Source organism: Hemitrygon akajei, chromosome 19 (genome assembly GCF_048418815.1).
Source record: "Hemitrygon akajei chromosome 19, sHemAka1.3, whole genome shotgun sequence".
Taxonomy (NCBI): Eukaryota; Metazoa; Chordata; class Chondrichthyes; order Myliobatiformes; family Dasyatidae; genus Hemitrygon; species Hemitrygon akajei.
In genome coordinates, this window is record NC_133142.1 from 27645396 (window position 1) to 27671527 (window position 26132).

General features: G+C 39.1%; 1 protein-coding gene across 6 annotated transcripts in view; it reads right to left on the reverse strand.

The window, feature by feature from the left end:
* cadpsa (Ca2+-dependent activator protein for secretion a) overlaps positions 1-26132 on the reverse strand; it is a 453076-nt gene that overhangs the window by 296242 nt on the left and 130702 nt on the right. For all 6 annotated transcript variants that reach the window (XM_073072303.1, XM_073072304.1, XM_073072299.1 and 3 more), the window contains exons 4-6: positions 7712-7792; positions 4179-4415; positions 1967-2088 (exon numbers count right to left, since the gene is read on the reverse strand). In XM_073072303.1, coding sequence (XP_072928404.1) covers positions 1967-2088; positions 4179-4415; positions 7712-7792 — 440 coding nt within the window. The remainder of the gene's footprint in view (positions 1-1966; positions 2089-4178; positions 4416-7711; positions 7793-26132) is intronic.

The window sequence follows — 26132 nt, forward strand, 5'->3', positions numbered from 1 at the left end:
TTATATGGCTCAGAATGTTGGACAATATCTAGTAACATGAGGAAACGAATTGAAGCAGCAGAGATGTGGTTTTTGAGGAGGATGCAAAGAATATCATGGACGAAACGAATATCTAACGAGGATGTCATGAAGAGAGCAAGCACAAAAAGAGAAATGAGTCTGAGATCATGAAAAGGCAACGTAACTTCATTGGACATGTGTTTAGGAAAGAGGAGTTAGAATGCATGGTAATTATGCGAAAGATTGAAGGGAAGAAAGCAAGAGGAAGGCAAAGACAAATGATGATGGAGACAGCAGCCAGAGAACTGGAAATGAATACCAATGAATTGATCCACTTGACCCGAAACAGGAGTGTGTGGGCCATGGCAGTCAAAGCTCAAACTGGGCATGGAACCTGATGATGATGATGATGATATTTACAAAGATGCTTTCTTTGTAAAGAAAGATGGCCCATGCTGACAAATAGTACAAGTGAGTTCATCACATGATATAAAGATGTACCTTTCTCAGCATTCTGACTATGTTCTTGAATCTGAGCTTTGCAGCCTTGTCCCACCACATCATTGCCTTTTTTTCTATTTTTAGTAATATTTCATTTACTCTTTCAGAATGGTCAATGCTACAAATTTTATAAAACTTGAAATAGTTTTGCATGATTACTCAAAAATTATTTCATAAAGATGTTCAAATGTAAAGAAATAATAAAAGATCTTCAAACACATTAAGACTCATAGAGGCTGACAAAAAACAATCAAATGCCTGATTAAATTTCAGAACACTAATTGCATACAAGACAGGTTTTGCCTAATGTGTCCAAGATTAATCTTTCAAAGAAGACCCACATATTTCCTGATCTTGAGATAATGACCCAGGTTTTCCAGTCAGTGACGGCACTCTTGGCTAAACCTTGAAAAACTTGTTCACAAGAAATTCAGAGCATTCTGTCATGTGGATTTCCTATCTTACTGACAGGACGTACAGTCTGACACCTTAAGTAGAAGGTTTATTGCATCATTTAAAAGTAGGATCTGTCATCAGGCTGAACAGCTAGTCAGTTTGATGAATTTCCACTCCATCCGCCAAAAAAGGAATTTCCCAGTAGCCAGACATTTTAATTCCGATTCCCATTACCATTCCGACATGTCACTTCATGGCCTCCTCTTGTGCCATGATGAGTCCACCCTCCGGAGGTGGAGCAACATCTTATATTTCATCTTGGTAGCCTCCAGCCTGATGGCATGAATATTGATTTCTCCTTCCAGTTAACAAAAATTCCCTCCCCTTTCTCTCTTCTTCTATTCCCCACTCCAGCCTATTACCTCTTGTCATCTGCCTATCATCTCCCACCTTGGTCCCCTTCTCCTTCCTGTAAACCTATAGTCTACTCTCCTCTCCAGCTCTTTACCTTTCCCACCCACCTGGCCTCGCCTATCACCTTCCAGCTTGTCCACCTTCCCCTACCCCCACCATTTTATTCTGAGATCTTCCCCCTTCCTTTTCAGTCCTGAAGAAGGGCTTTGGACCAAAACATGGACGGTTTCATTTCCATAGATGCTGCCTGACCTGCTGAGTTCCTCCAACATTTTACGGGTGTTGCTTTGGATTTCTAGCATCTGTAGAATTTCTCGTATTTTAAATTAATACTGCTTTGAAACTACATTTGTTAAAATATTATTCTATGAGAGTGATAGTGTTATGAGGCTAGGGTGATCGCTTAGCAGAAATCATGCCTTAGGGGACAGCAAATAGCTCTATTAAGGCTTAACATTGTTATGGTTTCCATAGTGAGAATGCTGTGTCTGTATTTCACATAAAACTGTACTTATACGGGACACTAAATAATGGGATCATTACATTGACAAATTCCAGGCCACTGTCCTCATGTAGAAATTGCTCAAAGTTGCTATTCAGAGAAGAAAGGAGAACACTTCACAGCACACACAAGGCAACATTACAAATTACTTACGTTGGCTTTGAAGCTTCTGCTTGATCAGTTTGCAGTTTCTCTCCTCCCTCCACTTCCATTGTACAATAAACAATGCGATTCGGTGCTAAAGACTTTAGACCTTGAACTTCCATGATCACCACCTGGAAAATAAGCCATTAAATAACTCAATATAAAGGTTTGAAAGTCCACCTGGAATTTAAGCAAAAAATATTGTTACATATTTAAAAAGTAGAAGTTAATTTTAATCCTTCTAGGCATTTGACTTTTTAACTTGGCGAAGTCTCTGAACATTGTAAAGGAAAGACGTCAGCAGCAAAGATATGCTTTGTACCTTTGTACTGAAAATGATGCACTCCAGGATCAAGCACGATATATTAACAGCATATTAACAGCTATATAAGGACATTCACTATTGAACCAACATTACACTTATTCATGACATTATTCAGCATTGTATCCTTTCGGGACTTCACTTAATCTTGGCCAAAGAACTCATGAGAACATGCACTACTGATTTTAATGGAAATCTAATATAGAAAGGAATTTTCTCTTTACATTAGGTGGGAGATCCCTTACTTCCTTTACTCTCTGTATACCCACGATGGTTGCCACTCACAACTCCAATCCACTAATTAAATTTGCTGACAACACTACACTGATTAGCCTAATCTCAAATAATAATAAGGCAGCCTTCAGAGAAGAAATCATCACCCTGACACAGTGCTATCAAAAAAACAATCCCTCAATGTCGCAAAAACAAAGGAGCTGGTTGTGGACTAGAGGGGGAATGGAGACAGGCTAACCCCTATTGACATCAATGGATCTGGGGTTGAGAGGGTGAACAGCTTTAAGTTCCTTGGCATAAACATCACTGAGGATCTCACATGGTCAGTACATACCAGCTGTGCTGTGAGAAAGGCACAATAGCGTCTCTTTCACCTCAGACCATTTAGTGAAGAATTTAGTGAGGACATCCTGATTGACTGTATCACCACCTGGTATAGGAATTGTACTTCCCTCAATCGCAGGACTCTGCAGAGAGTGGTGCGGACAGCCCAGCACATCTGTAGGTGTGAACTTCCCACTTTTCAGGACATTTACAAAGACAGGTGTGTAAAAAGGGCCCGAAGGATCATTGAGGACTCGAGTCACCCCAACCCAAACTATTCCAGCTGGTACCATCCGGGAAACGGTATCGCAGGATAAAGACCAACAGGCTTCGGGACAGCTTCTTCCAGCTGGCCCCCAGACTGCTTAATTCATGCTGACACAACTGTATTTCTATGTTATATTGACTGTCCTGTTGTACATACTATTTATTACAAATTACTATAAATTGAACATAGCACATTTAGACGGAGACATAACGTAAAGATTTTTACTCCTCATGCATATGAAGGATGTAAGTAATAAAGACAATTCAATTCAAACAACATGAGAACACACAGTTCCATTTGGGTCTCAATTTTTACCTTTTCTTTAACTTGCAATGATCACTTACTTGCTGTGGTTAACCATGCACTACATAAACACCGACTTACACTCAAAAGACAAATTTTTTCGGGAATACTTCCATAGTTTGCATCTTGAGAAAAGTCTATAAAAGTGTTTAGCTTAGATCCGTACATTAGGCAAATGAAATTTTCCCTTTTTCCAATGCATTCTAAACTTACAAATATAGTTAAAATTTCAGCACAATGTTCTTTAACAAAATAAGCACTCATTTCAAAAACTTGGATTCTAAATCTCAAAATACTGGCAGTCTTTTGACACGACAGTTAGAAAATAAAATAAAATCTAAACTTTGGAGACCTTTTCTTAATTGAGGTGTGTTCAGTTTCCTATTTTGAAAAAAATATATACCTTCGACATAATGAATATCACAAAAAAAGGTGCAATGATAAGATGAAAATAGATCACTGTGTCAACCAAGCAGTTAATAGAAGAGGTGTACAAAGGTTTAAATATGAGTGTAGGCTTTAAGAAGCATCTTAACGGGAGAGAGACAGGCAGGGAACTACAGTAGATGTAGCAGTTCCAAGTTCCAAATTAAATGTACAATTAGTTGATTGTTGGCTTACAATATATTACTTCGTCGAAGAGTTAGTCTTCCATACACATTAATAGGCTGATGAATCTCAAATCAAGTAAAGTTGACCTGTTTGTCAAATCACATTATTCTGTTTTGTTTCACTAAACAATGCAAAGCTAATATTTGTTTCTTTCTTACCTCAAGTGTAAATGACAGTACAACATCAGACTTGGAAAGCTGATTTTCATTTTCCTCTCCCATGTCAATGATGGAAGTGTTATGACTGCGTTTCAGCTTCTGAAGTTTAAACTCTGACCCTCCTTTGGACACAGGCATACTCTCCAGATTTGCCATTAGTAGATTTACAGATGACTTAAGCTCCTCAATAAACATGTTCTCCATTTCCTTTGACACAAACTTCAGAAACTTGCGTTCCTACAAACAGTGACAAAGTTTTTGCTTATTACACAAAGCAAAAAGGATTCCTAATCACGTAACAATCTTCATTTTTCAAAAACATTCCCCTTTTAATACCTTGTGCTAAATCCAAATAAAGAAATTTTCAAGCAATATTATCATATTGAGTTTTGCAGTAAAAGTAATGCTCTTTTCCAACCGATTGACATTTTTCATTTCCAATAAAATGTTGTTTACTCAGAAAAGACAAATCAGTGTATGGTTTGACAACTATATCATGGTGAGTATAACGATCACTGGTAGTTAATTAGGCGGTACTGAGCTAAATTTATGCAGGGGTTCAGTTTAGCTAAAGGTCTACAGAAAACTTAAAAAAAAGACACAAAGCTGTTTCCTAAGTGTTTCTACATATCTTCAAGAGTCTATAGTGTATGAGCAGGAAAACACCAGTAAATGTATAGGCACATATGATGAATTTTACAGATGATTAGATTATCTGCTTCTCCTACAATGACTGAGGAAGCATATTTAGAACAGGCGTGAAAACATTTTCTTAATTGGTAGAAATAGATAGGACGTTGCCTTTTATTTAAAAAGTTGATTTGCTGTGTTTTAGGATTCAACAAATGCAATTTTCAAGGTTATCAGGTTTTAGTAATATCTCAATGAAATTGTAGCTTTTAGTTTGAATAATAGGAGCTTAAAGAACTCATACATAATGAACACTGAAGACTGTCAAAAGGCAAAAGGTATTTATTATTTTTGCTTGCTGGAATGGCTAAATGTTGACAATTTGGAAATCAAAGTTTATGTAAATTAGGAAGTTGATTTTATTTTAAATGAAGTAGAAATCCCAAAGTACTATTGATGCTATGACATGAAGTTAGAAGAAAGACATTTAAATATACTATATTTAAAATAGCTAACTTTGGGAATGAGTAGAAAGACAGTTATTATACTTCACATAAAGAGTTTGTGTAATATGAACTCTTGATAAATTGGTAAAAAATAACATGAAGAAATTTATCTACCTGGAATAGATGTCAAAGAAGAAATAGCACCCATTCCAGATTGTATTGACTTCCTTATGCTCTGTGAATCATCATGTCCATATAAAATATCCAGGCTACAGTCTTTTTAACCACAGAATAACTACTGGGTAGAAACTCACTTCTATACAGTGATTGCCAAAATTATGAACTATTCAATCTTGATGTGCATTTCTTGCACATCTAAACTTGTGATAACCCTTTGTCATCAGCAAAATGTTTTCTAGTATTTTTAAAAATTTAATTCCAATTAAACAATAAGTCAGCAAATAGTATTTCAGGTGGAATTTGCCCAGTATCTTCACAATGTTTTACATTAAGCCGACATGTTATAGAAAAACTTTTCAAAAGCACTAGATCTTTCTCCAATGTCATCCAAAATTTATGGTTTGATTCAAGAATTCCAATTTAATCAAGAAGTCTTCCTAGGGACGGTCTTTCTTTACAACTGGTACATCTCAAGAAGTGCAGCAATGAACTCCTGATCTCCCAGTCTATCTTGTCATAGCCCTTGCACTTTATTTGTCTACTTGTACTGCGCTTTCTCTGTAACTGTAACAATATATTCTTCATTCCATTCTTCTTTTTTACTATCTTGATGTACTTACACATGGAATGATCTGCCTGGCTGGCAAGCAAACTAAAGATTTTCACTGCGTTTCAGTGCATGTGACAATAATAAACCAATTCCATTTCCAGCAGTTCTACATAAGGTTCAAGTATGGTAATTGCCAAGCTTTCGCAATGATTTGGGAACAGCTCCAAGGAAGTTCTCAATAAAACAAAATGTACCTTGAGCATGCATTATGTGTATCTTAAAGGTCCACAAATGCACTGAGCAGATGGGTTACAAGAATGAAGGTCACGTCAGTGATAGGCTAGCACAGATGCTGTTTCACTGCATTGACAACTCCTATTTATAATTAACAGTTCTGCCATGATTTCATCACATACTTCAGATATCAAGAGCTTCTTCTGTGGCATAACAAACGATATATGAAATATGCAATTATGTACGGGCTTCATTATAATATCATAATTGTTTCTGATAACGTTAGATCAACTTGTTGATGTCATTTACCCCAAGAAGTTTCTTGTTCTAATCCATATTAAAGTGGTGCAGTTTTATTTAACTGAGATCACTTTTGATGATGAGGGCCAGTGTACACATTGAAGAATGGCATCTTCCTTTTTTTTTACAGAAGTGCTAAAGAGTAATATTTTATTACTTGCTATTGAGAAACAGCTTACAACATGGAGCTTCCATCATGAAACAAGCAACAACACTACAGAAATTTACCATTATCTTTACACCTGGACAGCAGGAAAAAAATAAGTCAAATTGGTGTATTCTATCTGAAATTTAATAGGAATTTTAATGATAGACGTTTGACTAGTTTTTAACATGAAGCATAAGATACCTGTAACAAGTTGTAATCGTATTATATTGAGATAAAAGGAAGAGGTCATTCAAAAAGATTAATGTTATCAGCAGGATTATATTAGTATCTCAGTTTGTATTTAATTTCTCTTAAGGCATGATAAGTTTGGAGTTCATTTGCCAGTAAGCACTAAAATGAATAAATCTTGATGTGTAGACCGTAAGCTCTACTAAGCGAGATAACCTGTAATGGACTCAATTACATACTTGGGGTATTAGTCAGTGGCAAGTTTGCAAATTTAACTTTCATACTTTAGCTGACTCGGCAGAGAGAATTTCCAAACGTTTATTATTTGGACATATTAAAATTTACTTAACTTTAAAGAATTCAGAGAAATTCAATTACAGGAGATGTAAATTTAATTAGGTTCTGACTGTCACGGATGAACATTTAAATGAGGAGATAGAGAAAAATGTAATGCAAGGAAATGGGTTGTTTTATGCATTCATTCATGGAGCATGGGCATTGCTGAGAATGTTGGCATTTTATTATCCATCCCTGGTTTACTCCTATGTTAAGTCAGATGGCAGCTCAGTGCCAATCACCTTGGTAGGTCTTTAGCAGTAAAGATAATGATGGCATATTACAATCACCAAATGCCTTAAGTAACAATTTTCTTAAACAGTGATCTGTAGTTTCATGGTTAACATTACAGATGCTAATCTTTTATTTTGCTTTTAGTGAATTCATTGAATATAAATTTTACACCTATACTTTTAGAACCTGAACTCATGCTAATGGCTCAGACCCTTAATACCAGTCCACTCTCTTAACCAGTGTGCGACTCACTCTGTTTGCTGCTTCGTCCTGTCTGGTTACTCACCTTTGCTATTTGATCAGCCATCTGAAGACGCCCATCCAATTCTCGTCTGATTTGAGCCGCCTGCTCATCTGGATTGTCAAGCTGTAAATGCAACATCAAAGTTTTAAATTTGTTATTAATTCACCATCATTGCCATGAAAGAGAAGCATATTAAGAACTTGGGTTGCTGAATTCTATCACCCCCTAAGCACAGAAATAGGGATCATGATGTGCAATTCATGCACCTATTCATTGGAAAGCAGGCAACATGAGAATACGGTGGGTGCTGCTGACTCACGTCAGTGTTTCAAGTAGCTAGACTGTTACTCATCAGCTGACCATACTGCTGAAAGGCTGGATGCCAACAGGAGGCAATATTATGAATGGAGAAGTCCAACTGCACCTTTCAAAGGAGACAAGTACGAGGAACTACATTAAAGGATACAGGCATTTGAGCACAAAATGATTCTTATCTGAGAAACACAGAAGAAGCAAGCATGGGAAAGAATGGCTTCCTGGTTTCTCAGGTGCTGCAATGGTGATCGAGTGGAGAAGGTGAAAAGGAGGAAGGATATCCTGTATATTCAAGGGGCCAGGACACCATCCAGTCAAAAGTTCCAAAACTGGTACACGGTCTGAATCCCTGAATGACAATATCTCTGTGGATCAACTTTTACAGAATCTGAATATCCCCTCACTTTCATCTGATTTCAAAGCCAAACTCAATGCGCCTATATCACCAGAAGAAATATCTTTTGCAATTTCTGCACTGTCCTCAGGGAAATCTCCTGGACCTGATGGGTTCCCTGTGGAATTTTATAAATCATTCTCCTCACTTCTTTCTCCTCAGTTACTTTCAGTATTATCTGACTCGTTTAATTACGGCAAATTGCCACCCTCTTTCAATGAGGCATCTATTATTCTTCTTTTAAAAAAGGGCAAAGACCCAACAGAGTGTTCCTCGTACAGGCCGATCTCTCTGCTCAATGTTGATGTAAAGATCTTAGCTAAAGTGTTGGCTCATAGATTAGAAACCGTTATTCCCTCCATTATCTCTGATGACCAAACAGGCTTTATTAAAAACCGTCTCACTTTTTTTAACATTCAGCGTCTATTTAATATTTTATACTCAGTTCCAACTGGGACTCCTGAATGTGTTATCTCCCTTGATGCGGAGAAAGCATTTGACCGTATAGAGTGGAACTACCTTTTTGCAGTCTTAGAAAAATTTGACCTCGGCCAAAGTTTCATCTCTTGGATCCAATTGCTGTACCTGTGTCCTACTGCTTCTGTTCTAACTAATTTTCAGAAATCCCAAGTATTTAATCTCAAACGTGGCACCCGTCAGGGATGCCCCTTAAATCCCTTTCTCTTTGATTTGGCTATAGAACCTCTGGCGATAGCATTTCGAAATTGTCCTGAATTGACCGGGATTTGGAGAGGGGGTGTTGAGCATAAAGTTTCTCTCTATGCTGATGACTTATTACTCTTTCTCTCAAATCCGTCTACATCCTTACCTCTAATGTTTTCACTTCTTGACCAGTTTAGCCAGATCTCTGGCTATAAACTCAACTTACATAAGAGTGAACTTTTCCCAATTAATAAAGAAGCACAAGAACTAATATTTCATGATCTCCCTTTTAAAGTAGTCCATAATCAATTTACTTATCTTGGAATTACAGTCACAAGGAAGTTTAAAGATCTCTTTCGTGAAAACTTTGTCAATCTTTCATATGCTATAAAACAGAGTCTGGTACAATGGTCACCTCTATCTATGTCCTTGGTAGGTCGTATTAATGTTGTTAAAATGTATGTTCTCCCCAAATTTTTATACTTATTTCAATCTATCCCAATTTTTATTCCTAAATCTTTTTTTGATTCCTTAGACTCTATTATTTTGTCATATCTGTGGCCGAATAAGCACTCTAGAATTAATAAAATCCACCTCCAAAAATCTAAAAAAGAGGGTGGCATGGCTTTACCTAACTTTCGCTTATATTACTGGGCAGCTAATATATGTTGTGCTGCCTTCTGGTCTTTCTTCCACGGTCAACCCAAGTGCCCTAACTGGGTGGCAATGGAGTTGAGCTCCACTAAAGAATTATCTATATCTGCACTTCTTGGCTCTGCACTCCCTAGCAGTCTGCCCAGATCAATAGCTAATCCTCTGGTTAGACACACTTTGCGTATATGGGCTCAGTTCAGGAAATGCTATGGTTTCCAGGGGTTTTCCGTTTCTAGCCCTGTCGCACATAATCACCTTTTTTTACCTACTACGTACGATTCAGCATTCCATGTTTGGTACAGGAAGGGCATTAGACATTTTGAAGATCTCTTCATTGATAATCGCTTCGCTTCTTTTCAGCAGCTCTCCGTTAAGTTCAACCTGCCTAACGCTCACTTTTTCAGATATCTCCAAATCCGACACTTTACTGCTCCTTTAATTCCTAACTTTCCTGAAATGCCTGCGAAAAATGCTATGGACCTATTTCTTTCCATTAATCCACTAGGTAAAGGTTTAATTTCAATTATCCGAGATAAACTAGCAGCCTTACGACGGGCCCCTGTGGATAAAATTAAAATGGCCTGGGAGCAGGATTTAAATATCTCCTTATCCGAGGAGAGCTGGGACTCAGTTCTCAAATCGGTTAACTCAACCTCCCTTTGTGCTCGCCATTGCCTCTTACAGTTTAAGATTGTTCATAGAGCCCATACGTCTAAATCTAAGCTATCTCGATTCTACCCTGGCATTAGTCCGCTCTGTGATAAATGCAAGAGGGGCGTGGCCTCTCTCATTCATATGTACTGGTTCTGTCCTAGCTTGGAGAAATTCTGGAAAGATGTCTTCACTACATTATTGGGTATTCTGAATCAGCACCTAGAACCTAACCCCTTAATTGCTCTGTTCGGTTTTTGGGGCGAGATAGATTTATGTCTGGGTCCAACCAAATGCCGAATATTATCCTTTGCCTCTCTCCTGGCTAGACGCTTGATCCTCCTTAGATGGAGAGATGTTGCCCCGCCCACTCATGCGCAATGGCTTAACGACATTATGGCCTGCTTGGACCTCGAAAAAATTCATTATTCAGTTCTCAATTCGGATTTAAAGTTCCATAAGATCTGGGGGCCTTTTATCAAGTACTTTCATAACCTTCCTCTTGACTAGGGTTTTTTTTTCTTTTCGGTCCCTTGCTTTCAGCTCCCTTTTTTTTGGTAGTAGGCATTATTATCCTCTGTTGCTAAGTGTATTCACAGTCTGGGAGTTTGACTGTCCGGACTTATACACTTTATACTGTGTGGTGGTTGGTCCGGAATTGTTGTTGTTTTTTTCTTGTGTTGTGGGACTTGGGGAGGACACTAAGCTCACTTGTCTTTAATTTAGGTGCTTTTTTGTTAAATTCTCTTCCTTTGTAGCATATTGTTATTGTATGCTTAATCTTGCTCTGTATTAATGCTCCTCATTGGGATTTGGGGTTTTTAATTTTGTAAAATGTTTTGAAAAACTAATAAAAAAAATAATTTAAAAACCAGTACACGGTTGTCCATACAAGAGAAGTAAGCATAAAGATGCTGAAGAGACTCAATTAGCAAACACAATCTTAGTTATTGAAAGCATTTGCAAATCCCTTATCCAATCATGTGCACAGTTAGTTTCAGACATTTCCCTGAGACTATCAATCAACTTTTTTTTTGATGTACACACGTCATGCCGCACTTGGAATATTGTCGACAGTTTTGGACCCCATATTTCAACAAGGATGTGTTGTCATTGGAGACAGTCCAGAGAAGGTTGACAGGATGATTCCTGGAATGAAGGGGCTGGAAAAGCATTTGGCAGCTTTGGGGATATACTCACTGGAATTTAGCAGGGAGATCTCATTGAAACCTACTGAATGTTGAAAGACTAGATAGAGTGGATGTGGAGAGGATGCTTCTCATGGTGGCGGTATCCAGAACCAGAGGGTACAGCCTCAAAATTGAGGGTGCAACCCTTTAAAACAGAGGTAAGGAGCAATTTTTTTTAGCCAGAGTAGTAAATCTGTGGAATGACTGTGCGGTGGAGGCCAAGTCTGTGTGTATATTTAAGGCAGAAGTTGATAGTTTCTTGATTGGTCAAGGCATCAAAGGATATGACAAGAAGGCAGGTGTACGAGGTTGCATGGGATCTGGGATCAGCCATGATGGAATGGTGGAGCTGACTCAATGGGCTGAATAGCCTCATTCTGCTCCTATGTCTTATGGTTCAGAAGTCACTTACAAAATTGAATACAGCTCATTTTAGTTTTCTTTATGTGCAGCTAGATGTAGGAGGAGCTAAATGAAGGATACAGGCACACTAGATGCAATTGATCTGCATGTGAGAAAAGCTGGTGACGGATACCTGCACTAGGTTAGGGTGAGGGGACATGCCCATCAGCAGAGGCTGCAAATATCAAACCTAGCAAGACCTTCAACGTTATGGTGGCACAGCAGTGGAAACTGCGAGCAGTTCCAAACTCATGTGAGTACACAACCTCTCATGGTTCCAGGACACATTCTACAGAATCAGAAAAGTTCACCCACTCCTTCGCTTTCTGAGGAGGCCGAAGAGAGCTGGGCTGTGCACATTTACGCTCACGTCATTCTACAGACGTGCAAGTAGAGCACCCTAACAATTTGTATCACTGCCTGGTACTGAAGCCGTACCACAGTGGACAGGAAGGCTCTACAGCGGAGAGTCAAAACTGCACAAAGCACTACCAGCACCAGCCTACCTGCTATCAAGGACAGACAGTATATACATAAAGGTGCCAGAAAAGGGCCAGTAACATCATGAAGGATCCCACCCACCCTGCTCATGCACTGTTCATCCCACTTCCATCAAGGAGGAGGCTACATAGCATCCACACCAGGACCACCAGACTCAAAAACAGTTACTTTCCCCAAGCAGTAAGGCTAATTAATACCTCCACCCACTAACCCACCCTCCACACCCCCAACCACCACTACTTTATTATTTCCCCGTTAGTCACCTCATGTACAGATACTCCTGTGCCAAGCATCACTTTATGGACGTAAAATCATCGCTGTGTATAACCTATATTATGTATTTGTATTTATTGCGTTTCTTTTATTATTACTGTGTTCTTTATCTCATTGTGGATTTTTTTGTTTTGCACTGGATCTGGAGTAACAATTACTTTGTTCTCCTTTACACTTCTATACTGGAAATGATATTAAACAGTCTTGCATCTTCCCTTTTTTATTTTGGATATCAAATAAACACTATCTAAACAGACAAATGAGATAACAACAATGATAGAACACCCCTTATTGCAGTCAAGTACTGATTTTGCATAGCAACAGGGTGGGATCTGCATGTGGGAAATGCAGACAGTGCTATTAGGAGGATTGCTCTCTGAAAGCCTTGTTAAATGCAACCTCTTGATGAGGTTACTTCCCCTTCCCTCTTTTAGTGCCTTGTCCTGTTCATGCTTACAGACATGCTTCATACCTTGAGGAATTTCTGTAGGCAAGTTGAAGTCAGAAAATGTCCTCCAGCACACAACCCACCAAATGCTGCAGGTATTTCCAACTTCAGACAACAGGAGAAAGCATCACTTACAGAATTGCAATCACAGCCAGAAAGAAAAACAGCAGTCTGCAACTTCTCAATCGCACAGAGTTCAAAGGCTGGTGAAGGGTGAAGTGGGCGTTCCTTTGTATTTCTAAGCAGATCTCTGGGAATCCTGGCTCAGGGGCAGCAATGACTGGAACACTCGCTCCAAAAGGTCGTGATGATACCAGTTACATGATGATTGATGTCACACGTGACACTTTGCATTCATTGTCCATAATAATACCATCGGCAACATGGTACCCACTATGACCCACCTCAGAAGTGTTCAGATGGACTGTTGATGTTATGTTGGAGTTTTAATGGCACTCATAGCTCTCCAAAGCTGAAGCTAATGATTTCACTACTTTGGCTCCTAATTGCCAATGTTGAATAATCTTTACTAGATAGTCATGCCGTCAATAACTAAGATAACACTGCTTGTCTCTAAGCCAATAGCACATAATTAGATATGAATATTCAAAATGAATTGTCTGAACAGACCAACTCTTATTATTCTTCTGACTAAAAGCTATTCCAATTTTTTTCTTGCTTCAAAGTTTATAACTTGAAGCTAAATTTGAAACAAGTGAAAAAGGCTTGATTACATGAATCTGTATGTTAATTCACTACCTGAGCAACCTTAATTTATTTAAAAATATACAAACAAAATTTATTTTGAAAGATTTTGCCTCTTTTGTTTTCTACCCTATGATCGGGGAAAAAAAAGCAGCTTAATTCTTGGAACCTACCTGAAGGCCTGGCAGTGAATGTAATGAGTGGAAACTCTGGCGAATGCTTCACCTGGGCAATTGACTAAACTTACAGGTGGGACTTACAGTGAAAGATTATAAAAATTACTACAAACGATTGATGTATTTAAAATTTCATTGACTGCACTTGAAAATATGCAATGCTTTGTACTGGTTGTCCTGAATTTGGCTATACTAAACCAAGAAAAGTACAAAACAATTGAGCAGGTAGGATTTCAGATGAGTTTAAATCTTAAGTAGTTGAAATATTCTGCAAAATAATAATGAACACATTTATTTTTCAGAAAAGCAAATACCATCAATTATTACCGTGTACAGAATTCAAATTGCTGCAATAAACTTGCACCAGTTTGCTGCCCTGATGCTATTAGTCATATTATCTCTATGGAAGACATAAGTCTGTATAATGATGAAGCACTAATGCCTAATATTTGTACTTTAAACAAGTATGTGGTCTTAACAAAATGAAAATAATCATTTAGTTTGCCTAATCAAACCTCAAAGGTCAGCTTTACAGTTGCCTGCACTAATCTGATCAGAAATAGACACAAGATCTGTAGCTAGAGTGATTAAACTGCTAGTCACTTATTCCATTAAATGAATAATTTAGCCTTATACATTCTTCAGACCTGCCTCTGCCATAACTTAATGTTCATACAATGATTAAAATAATCTTGTTAGTTGATTAAGGCAGAAGACACTTCACTGGAGAGGAAGCACACTCCTACAATCCTCCCAACACATCTTTATTTTTGATAAATGCTGCTGACCCTTGTTGGGATCTTCCCAAATCAACCTGGACTATGGATGCCCAAACTGCTGCAAGGCTGAACTGCTTTTTAGCTATCTTCAGCCTGAAGTGACATGAGTGATCTTAGCCTCCTCCTGAAGTTCCCTACCATCAAAGCAGCCAGTCTTCAATCAGTTTGATTTATTGCTCATGATATCGAGAAATAGGTGAGTGTATTGTATTGATTACTTCAAAGGGTATGGGCCTTGACGCCATTCAGACTGAAGACTCATACACCAGGACGAGTGTATCTCCATCCAAACCCTTTAATTTCAACTACGCTGGCATTTAGCCAACAATGTGGGAAAGTAACCTGGAATGATGTGGCCTTCACCACTAATAACCTGCTCACCAAGCCACTATTAGACTACTTAAGCTCAATCCCATTACAGTCTTGGTCAAAACAAGAAAGTCTGACCATTTCTTTCTGATATTCAATAACATTGCCATTGTTGACTCTATCACAGACAGTAATCCTGGAGATTACTGTTAATCAGAAACTTAACTGGACCAGCTGTATAAATATTGTGCTTATCTACAGCAGCAGTTCAGAGGCTGTATATTCTGTAACAAGTATCTCCTCCAGACTCTCCACTGCCTTTCCAGATAGCATATTGCAGTGCATGTTATCTCCTTCAAGTACCTGGATAAGTGCAATATCAACAACATTTAAGCTGTTCGCCACTGTCCAAGACAAAGCAGTCAATTCTATTGGCAGCTGTCCAGCACTCTAAAACCACAGTGAATGCCAAGGGGGCATAGAGCAGCCTTCACAAAGTGAATAAACAGTCGATGTTTCGGGCCAAGACTGGAAAGGAAGGGGGAAGAAGCCTTAATAGTTGAATGTGCTCAGGACAATCTGTGAGGCTGCAAACCTCATAGATGAGATTTACTGAGGTGGTCACAGCCAGAGTGCAGGCTTCAGATAAGTAGATGGGTGACCACCAGGAGAAGCAAGGGGAGTGAACAGTTCAGGTTCCCCTTGTGGCCTTTCCCCTCAGCAACAAGCATACCCTTCTGGATACTGCTGGGGGTGGGGGGGGGAATGATCTATCAGGGCACAGCAGCGGCACTGAGGCTTAGCAGGGATGGGTAAAGTCAGGCAGAGTGATAATGATAGGATACTTGATAGCTTGGAGGATGGACATAAGATTCTGTGGCTGCAAAAGAGAAGCAGGATGGTGTGTTTCTTCTCAGGTGCTAGGGACCAGGATGTCTCAGAGTGCCACAGAATATTCTCAAGGTGGGGGATGAACAGCCAGAGGTCGTGGTGCATATTGGCACCAATGCGTAGGTACAAAGGGGGAAGAGGTCCTGCACAGTGAGTGTAGGGAGTTAAGAAACGGGCAGAAGAGCAGGGCCTCAGAAGTGTTAACCTCTGGATTACTCCCCGTGTCAGGTTTAATATCACTGGCATATGTCGTTACATTTATTGACTTTATGGCAGCAGTACAATGATATATAAACATACAGAAAAAAAACCTGAATTACAGTAACTGTATATGTCTATTAAATAATTAAGTTAAAATAAACAGTGCAAAAAAAAAACAAATAAAAAAGTAGTGAGGTAGTGTTCATGGGTTCATTTAGAAATCGGACGGCAGAAGGGAAGATGCTGTTCCCGAATCGCTGAGTGTGTGCCTTCATGTTACTGTACCTCCTTCCTGACGGTAACAATGACAGAGGGCATGTCCTGGGCGGCAGTGATCCTTAATGATGGACGCCACCTTCCTTGAAAATGTCTTGGTTAGTAACCATGATGGAGCTTTCAAATATAACAACTTCAGACCTGTAATCATCACCGTTTTCAATTTTGCTCCCATGTTACACTTCAACTAATCCCACTGACTGCAATTTTTCCCTATCATCTGCCTGTCTTTCCTCACAGTCTTACTATAAAACATCTCTAGTTGTATACCAACTGCTCCATCCTCAGGTCTATCATTCTGGTTCCTATCTCTCTAACAAATTAGATTAATCCCTCCTCAATAGCTCTAGCAAACCTGCCTGAAAAGATATTGGTATCCCTCAGGTTCAGGTCAACCCATCCTTTTTGTACAGGTCAAACCTTCCGCAGAAGAGCTTCCAATGATCCAGAAATCTGAAACCCTGCCCGCTGCACTACTCCCTAACCACTTATTCATCTATAAAATGAAGTTGGAAGTGAAGAGCCCTGATGAAGGTTCTCTGCCTGAAACATCAACTGTTTATTCCGCCCCTTAGATGCTGCCTGACCTGCTGAGATCCCCCAGCACATTGTGTTCATTGCTTTAAGGGACATCTTCCCACCTCAAACTCAATTACAGATGGAGAACAAACGTGGGATTTGTCAGAAACCCCCCACTTCCCAAGAGAAAACCTAAATCTAGGAAGTTTAGACCTCAGAGAACTTGTGCCTTGTCCTGTCCAAGAAGGAAAGCAGGTACATGCCCTGTTTTCATATAACACTAAATGAAAAGTAGCCCTGTTTTCGTGTGCCAGTATACTGTACACACTGAGGCCATCTCACAATCTGACTGCCAACACCTTTAATAAATCCTGCTTGCTGATTTAATTAGAAAAGCCATAATGAAATACAGACAATGCTTATTAATATCAAAACCAGATTCAATTCTGCCTCACCTGCACTGAAAACACAACTTCATGGATTAGAAACAAATATCAAACTGATAATTGTGTAAATTTGTTGAATTTAATTTATGCAAACATGAACTCAAAACAAGCTACACAGGGCAGCCAGCCCACATGATTAGGTTTGCATACCATTAGAAATTTATGAGATGTGCCTCCCAGAAACTGTATTTCTGCTTGGAGGAATTGATTTTTTTACCCTTTAATGGTGCATCAAGTGGCAGCAGAGTCGAGGGTGCAAATAATGTAGAAACTGTGAATCTATGAGCAGAATAATGAAAAATAGAGGAAGATGAGATTTAATAATCCGAAATGTAACATGTCAGCTCAGTATAAATAAAACAAATTGTTTACTAGCTGATTTTACAAAACTGCTCTGCATTCACTGTAATTGTAATAGTCTCTTGACAAATTAAAGTAAGTGTAGCTAACAGTACTGCCCACCCACACACTGATTCTGGGTCTTTCAGCTTCCAAAAACAATTGCCTAGTGCTACTGAGCACTTCTGACATCCGTTTTACATTGCAATGAAGTTGTACTTGCGTAGCAACCTCTCTGCAAAAGTAATTTAATTTTGTGACTTGCAATTTTGTAATTTTAAATGAACAAGAAACAAGACATTTGAATGAATTTGATCTCTGTGTAGTGAATAAGACTCCAGTTTTCATTTTTTCTGGGAAAGATGGCAATACAGATCAAAAGATGAGTACTGCCCTTACAATTTCGGATACCATGTTCAGTTCCAGGCCAACAGACATTGATCCTTGCACTGGAAAATCTATCATATCAATTATTTTTCATTTTAATATTCAATATAAATGGATGCAACTATCTCTATTAAATTGTACATGAGCAGCTTGAAAACATGGTTATTAAATATACCAACCTCCAGAAAAGCTCTCCTCAGGACTGTTCTAAAATAAGGGTTCCTAATCTTTTTTTGCCATGGACCCCATTAACTGAGGGGGGGGGGGGGTGGGTCTGTGGACTCCAGGTTGGGAACCTCTGTTCTAAACGGAACGACCAAAAGATTGATTTGTTGGTTGGCATTAAGGAAGGTTTTAGGGTAGGAAATGAAGGTCGCGAGGTACAGGAATTTTGCAAGAAACTCCAGGCCATTGTCTGAGAAACAGCTGGAGACATCACAAGTGAGGGATGGGCGGTAGTTTAAAAATGGTGCAAATTCTGTTGCGATTGCAGGGCAGAAAGAGGCCACAGAAATACTATGAAGCTATGCCTTAATGGATTTAAAGAAGAGAATGTGAATTCAAACTGAGGTGCTGCAAACCACTGCAATGATAATTTGATATTTTTTCCAGCAAAGTTATTTACAAACTTACTGACTCCCACAGTTATGCTGAATACATCTCTTCCCACCTTATCACTTGCACCAATGCTGTTTCTTTTTGGCAGTTTCTACATCTGTGCCACATCTGTTCTCATGATGAGGATTTCCATTCCAGGACATCGGAGATGCCCTTGTTTTTGTCAGTCAGTGGGGAGAGAGGGTGGGGGGGGGGGGGTTATCACCCACTGCTATCAATGCAGACTTCACCTGTATCTCTTTCATTTCAAACACATATGGAACACCCCATCCACCATAACACGAATAGGGTTCCCTTGTCCTCACCTACCACCCTATGGGCCTCCGCATTCCACCCATCAACTTTTGCCATCTACAGTGGTATCTCACCACCAGGCACATCAATCCTACCTTTCTGCAGGGATCGCTGTCTCTGCGACTTCCTTTGATGCCATTCGAGGCACTGATCCCTACAACCATGCTAAGTGTTACAACTGCCCCTACACCTCCTCCCTCACCACAATTTGGGGCCATAACAGTCCTTCCAGATGAAACAAGTCCCATTTACAGTGCCAATTTCCCTAACTCCAACTCTTATTTGTTCATTGGGTTTCTAATTATTTGTACAATGTGTGTACATGCATTGCTTAAATTTTGACAAATGACCATATTAATGGTGTGATCAAGACAGTCATCTTGTATACATTGACTTGTTGCTTCATTACTCTTTGAGCCAGATCATCTGTTTCTTGGTGTTTTCATTTATACCATTCAATGCTACAACAACTTGGTATATTAAAGTCATTCTTATGTGCCAGGTTTAACTGCTTTTTAGTGCTGGCTTGTGTAAGAGGATGAGATCACTACTTTGCACAGTAATGATCAAATACTTCAAAGCTTTGCAAACTCATATTACAATAGTGCTCAGCTCCATAGCAATAGAATATTTAAAATGATTATACAAACAACCTGTGTTGCTTTCTTTATTCCATGCTCGACAACAGACTTCAATCAGGGGCTGTATGACAATAAATTCTAGTTACCTCGGTTATGAGAGAGCACTCTGCAAAATATACACGTGGCACGCCTGTGCAGACGGTGAATAGCACGGGAAAACAATATGAAAAGCAAAATCAATTGCTTCAATCCAACACAGGTCAAAGAAGCTCGCAGACAGGGATTGTCACTTACTGGTTCTTTTTAGCAACTTGTTGAAGCTGACACAGTCAGAGTCAGGCAGTAGGTCATGCAAGGGAGACAAGACTGCAGGTCAATGTTCTTTCTTATTTTTTTACAGATGTGCGGACCAACCATTGCTCTGAGCAGGAAATTTCTACACAGCTGAAAACAGTGCGGCACTTTGAATGTTTTTTTGTAATATGCACATCAAACAAACACAACCACATTTTACAACACAATTAAACAATATCAGGCAGTCAAAACAACTGACAGGCACAATGGCAAAAGTAAAATGCTTTGACTAGACAATGTCAGCATTCAGCGGGCTAGTGGTTTATTAACAATGAGATATCGACTTCCATTCTGTGTTTATTGTTACAATTTTTAACTTGAAACGCCGACAATGTTGGAGCTCTAAAATGCTTCAAAGTAAAGGTTATGGTATGTTTATTATTTAGAAAATTTATGGATTATATTGATTAACACATAATTACAGGGTATTTCACAATTATAATATATTGCAAAATTATATCAACATTATATAAAAGAAAATTCCAGCTATGTGGCCGTACACTAACGCAGCTTAGAGGGAACAATATTGCAGACACAGGAATCTGCAGAAGAAAACTGCTGGAAGAACTTAACTGTCAAGCAGCATCTGTGGTGGGAAATGTGCAGTTGACTTTCTGGCTTGAGACCCTTCATCTGGTTGGAAAGATAGAGGGGACGTATTTGGTTGACTTGCGGAGTTCCTCCAGCAGCTTGTTTTTTAGAATAAGTTGTACAAGGTCTTGTGACATTGGGGCATTGGGGTTGATGGCAGTGACTTGGTACTGCATGGGTGGGCTGTGATGGTTTTGCGTCTTCTAAATGTCTGGTAAAATGGCTTGCACAGAGCAACACCTTTTTCTCACGGCAAGTTCTCATCCCTGGTGGGAACCTCACTGTGAGACAACCCTTGCTACTAATCGAAATCACAGCAGATATCTGCTGGATTTAGAGCACGGACTAATCACAAAAAATGCTGTGGTCTCCCAATTTCTTGTGACCTCTAAAAAAAACAGCCAGTACATAATTCTTTCCTAGAGCCTTTCAGTATGGAAACAGGCCTATTGGTCTATGCTAACCAAAACCCCCATTAAAGCCTGCCCCATTTGCCAGCATTTGGCCTTTAACATTCTAAACCTTCCCAACCTGTCCAACTGCCTTTTATAAGTTGGTATTAATCACTTCCTCTGGCTGCTCATTCTGCATAAATACAATTGCTTGTGTAAGAAAGGGTGTAAAACAAAAATACATTTTATCTGAATCCCATCTAACTGAATGGTTCATGATCATTCTAAAGAACAAAGTCCCTGGATCTGCTTGTTTAATAATAGTAAATACTGGCATACAATAGATATATTAAGAACAGTTAACACTGGGCATAAATGCATAATAATATTTGTTCAGAGTCAGACATTATCAGTGCTTTTTGGAACATTGGTCCATAATTTGCTGTCAAAATAACAATGAAGCCAATGACTGCCATTGTTACCTCTGCACAAATAATACATATATTTTAAAAAGAAAAGGATTTGCTCCTAACACCCTTTTTAACCTTCCTTTACGTTATGGATCCATGAAGAACTTCAGACAATCTAAGAAATGCCCAGTTAGTTTTACATGTCAGGTTCTTGCAACAGTGCAATAATGATCAGCTGATTTCTATTTTTAGTGAAGATTAGTGAAAGATAACACTGACGGTTCAACCCCACTACTTCTCTTTAAAGTAGTTCAATGCAACCTTTTGCATCCTCCTGAAGGAGAAGACTCTAGCTTCCTATTATAAAACCCATACCTTTCATAGTACAGCACCCTCTCAGTGCTATGTTGGAGCATTGTCCTAAAGTTCAAGTATAAAGCAAGATCACAAGAAAGACTCGCAATAATTGAGCACTCTATATGTCTCCCGCAAAATATTTAGAGCAATTTGCAGCCAATGAAGCACTTATCAAAATTGAAGACACAAATAATTTAATTTTACTAATGAAACTGATATACTTATTAGTTGAGACATCATGGATAACCCTCTTGCTCTTATTCCAAAAATGAGTTTGGATCTTGCACATCTATCTATCAGTCTCATCTGAAGTAATGACACCTCTGTCAATGTGACAAACAAGAATGTCACCTCACCTGATAAGACCTCACTTGGAGTATTGTGAGCAGTACTGGGCCCATTTTTTTTTGCTAGTGGGTGGAAGGGGGGATCGTTGCTTACTGCCGCTTATATACGGGAGGTGGGAACTGGGGAGCAACTTTGGGATTCTCATGTTTAACTGTCATTTATTCTTTGGGGCACATCTGTTTTCATGGATGTTTGTGAAGAAAAAAGCATTTCAGGATATACAGTGGCATGCAAAAGTTTGGGCACCCCTGATCAAAATTTCTGTTACTGTGAATAGCTAAGCGAGTAAAAGATGACCTGATTTCCAAAAGGCATAAAGTTAAAGATGACACATTTCTTCAATATTCTAAGCAAGATTACTTTTTTATTTCCATCTTTTACAGTTTCAAAATTTCAAAAAAGGAAAAGGGTCCGAAGCAAAGGTTTGGGCACCCTGCATGGTCAGTACTTAGTAACACCCTCTTTGGCAAGTATCGCAGCTTGTAAATGCTTTCTGTAGCCAGCTAAGAGTATTCCAATTCTTGTTTGGGGGATTTTCACCCATTCTTCCTTGCAAAAGGTTTCTAGTTCTGTGAGATTCTTGGGCCATCTTGCATGCACTGCTCTTTTGCGGTCTATCCACAGATTTTCGATTATGTTTAGGCTGGGGACTGTGAGGGCCATGGCAAAACCTTCAGCTTGTGCCTCTTGAGGTAGTCCATTGTGGATTTTGATGTGTGTTTAGGATCATTATCCTGTTGTAGAAGCCATCCTCATTTCAGCTTCAGCTTTTTTACAGATGGTATGATGTTTGCTTCCAGAATTTGCTGGTATTTAATTGAATTCATTCTTCCTTCTACCAGTGAAATGTTCCCTGTGCCACTGGCTGCAACACAAGCCCAAAGCATGATCGATCCACCCCCGTGCTTAACAGTTGGAGAGGTGTTCTTTTCATAAAATTCTGCAAACATACCTTTGCTCATTGCAGCCAAAAAGATCTACTTTAACTTCATCAGTCCACAGGACTTGTTTCCAAAATGCATCAGGCTTATTTATATGTTCCTTTGCAACATTCTGATGCTGAATTTTGTGGTGAGGACACAGGAAAGGTTTTCTTCTGATGACTCTTCCATGAAGTCCTATTTGTGCAGGTGTCGCTGCACAGTAGAACAGTGCACCACCACTCCAGAGTCTGCTAAATCTTCCTGAAGGTCTTTTGCAGTCAGACAGGGGTTTTGAATTGCCTTTCTAGCAATCCTACGAGCAGTTCTTTTGGAAAGTTTTCTTGGTCTTCCAGACTTCAACTTGACCTCCACCATTCCTGTTAACTGCCATTTCATAATTACATTACGAACTGAGGAAATGACTACCTGAAAACACTTTGCTATCTTCTTATAGCCTTCCCCTGCTTTGTGGGCATCATTTATTTTAATTTTTAGAGTACTAGGCAGCTGCTTAGAGGAACCCATGGCTGCTGATTGTTGGGACAAGGTTTGAGGAGTCAGAGTATTTATAAAGCTTTGAAATTTGTATCACCTGGCCTTTCCTATCAATGACTGTGAACAAGCCATAGCCCTAACAAGTTAATTAAGGTCTGAGACCTTGGTAAAAGTTATCTGAGAGCTCAAATCTCTTGGAGTGCCCAAACTTTTGTATGGTGCTCCTTTCCTTTATTCACTCTAAAATTCTACAAAACAAAAATAATACACTAATCTTGCTTAAAATGTTGAAAAGAATGTTTCATCTTTAACTTTATGACTTTTGGAGATCAGTTCATCTTCTACTCACATAGTAACAGAAATTTTGACCGTGGTGTCCAAACTTTTGCATGCCACTGTATATTGTATACATTTTTCTGACATTAAATTCGACCTTTGAACCTTATCTAAGAAAGGAGGTGCTGACATCAGAGAAGGTTCAAAGGAGGTTCATGAAAATGATTCTGGCATTGAAAGGCTTATTATATGAGGAGCGCTTGCTGGTTCTGGGACTTTATGCACTGGAATTCAAAAGAATGAGAGGTGATCTCATTGAAACCTATCAAATGTTGAAAGGCCTTGACAGAGTGGATGTGGAGAAGATGTTTCCTATGGTGGGGACAAGAGGGGGTAGCCTCAGAATAGAGGGATGTCCTTTTAGAATGGAGATGAAGAGGAATCTCTTTAGCCAAACAGTGGTGAATCTGTGGAATTCATTGCCACACGGGGCTGTAGAGGCCGAGTTATTGGGTACATTTAAGGCAGAGGTTAATAGATTCTTGATTAGTCAGGCCATGAAGAGTTATGGGGAGAAGGCAGGAGACTGGGGCCAGAAAGAAAAATGGATAAGCCATGTGAAATAGCGGAGCAGTCTCAATGGGCCAAATGACCTAATTCTGCTCTGATATCTTATAGTCTTTTGGATTTAGTTCTTCACTGTTATGTTAGTCTAGATTTTCTGCTGGCCACAGCCTTCTGAATCAAAGGGCAGAGTGCTACCAACTGGGCTGTAACCTAGAGGAGACAGGCATATGTTTAAACTCAAATGTCCAATGTTGTTTGCTTTGTTAAGGTTCCTTCCATCTCACTGTCACTCAATAAGTAGCATGACATTTAATCCTATACAAATAGACTCATGTAATCAAACCAGAAAATGCTGGAAACATACTGGAGGCCGGGATGTATTTGTGGAATGTTAAAAAATGTCTAACATTTCAGACCGGAGAACTTTCATCAAATATGAACTCAATGTTCCACAGAGTTTTGTCCATTTCAGTTTAATTTCCATCTTAACAATATATTAACTGCAAATTACAGTCAATCAACCTTTCTAAAACTGAAATAGATATTATAAGCATGCCTTCCTACTCCTTCAGGTTGGCACAGGCTCAGCGTGATGAACATTTACCATCTGTGCTCAGAACGTCCATTGGACTTTGCCCGGGTACGTGTGAAAAGAAAATCAAAAAAACAGCAGATGCTAGAAGTCTGAACTGAAAGCAGAAGTTGCTAGAGACACTCAACAAATCAATCAGCAACTGTAGAAAGAGAAACAGAGATAGTGTTTGATGAAGGGTGTTTGACCTGAAACATTAAGTGTGCTCTCATGAAAGGTCTGCACTTGAAATATTAGCTCTGATTTTCTTTCAGCTGATGCAACCTGAACTGTTGAGAGTTTCAAGCATTCGCTGATTTTATTACATGGAATAAAAGCTTATTAGTGTGGGGGTAGATTATAAGAGTGCAGCAAAACTAACTTGATTTGGCTGTTGTGCACTTCTCCATCTTGATTTGAAAGCTGTTGAAAATCTCAGAATTGTAGGAATTTACAGCACAGAAATAGGCTCATTCAGCCCACTATGTCCATGCTTGCTACATTCTGAGTGCCAAAGAGTCATCAAGAAGTACAGCACAGAAACTGGCCCTTTGGCCCATCTAGTCTATTCCGAAACCATTTAAACTGCCTACTCCCATCGACCTGTACCGGGAGTATCAACCCTTTCTATACTTCTCAGAATTTTATAAACATCTCCAATATCAGACTACCTAATTATTCCAATTTGCCTGTGTTAAGCTGTACTACCTTTCCTAACCAAATACCTGTCTACACATTTTTTAGACATTGCAATTGTATCTCCCTTCTTCACCTAATCTGGCATCTTGTTCAATAAATATCTGTGTGAAAAATTGCAGCCCTCAGATCTCCTCCTCCTTTGAATATTACACTTAACCAAGTGGATCTGACATAAAATAATAACAGGGAAATGGAAATGACAGGATGTTTGGCTAAAATTTGCACCCAAAAACAGTCATAAAGCAACTAGAAGTGCAACTGAAAAACAAAACTGGAACCAGAGATTTCCAATTGCCCAGAAATCATTGCCTTCCAACATCCACATGCCCTATTCTTTGGACAAGATCTCATATGAAAAACAGCAACAATTTCAAGTGGGATATTATAGTCAGTCTGGTAACACAATTCAGATCTTCATAAAGTTATAGCACTAGGCCACCGGACCAACTGAGTTCATGCTGACTCTAT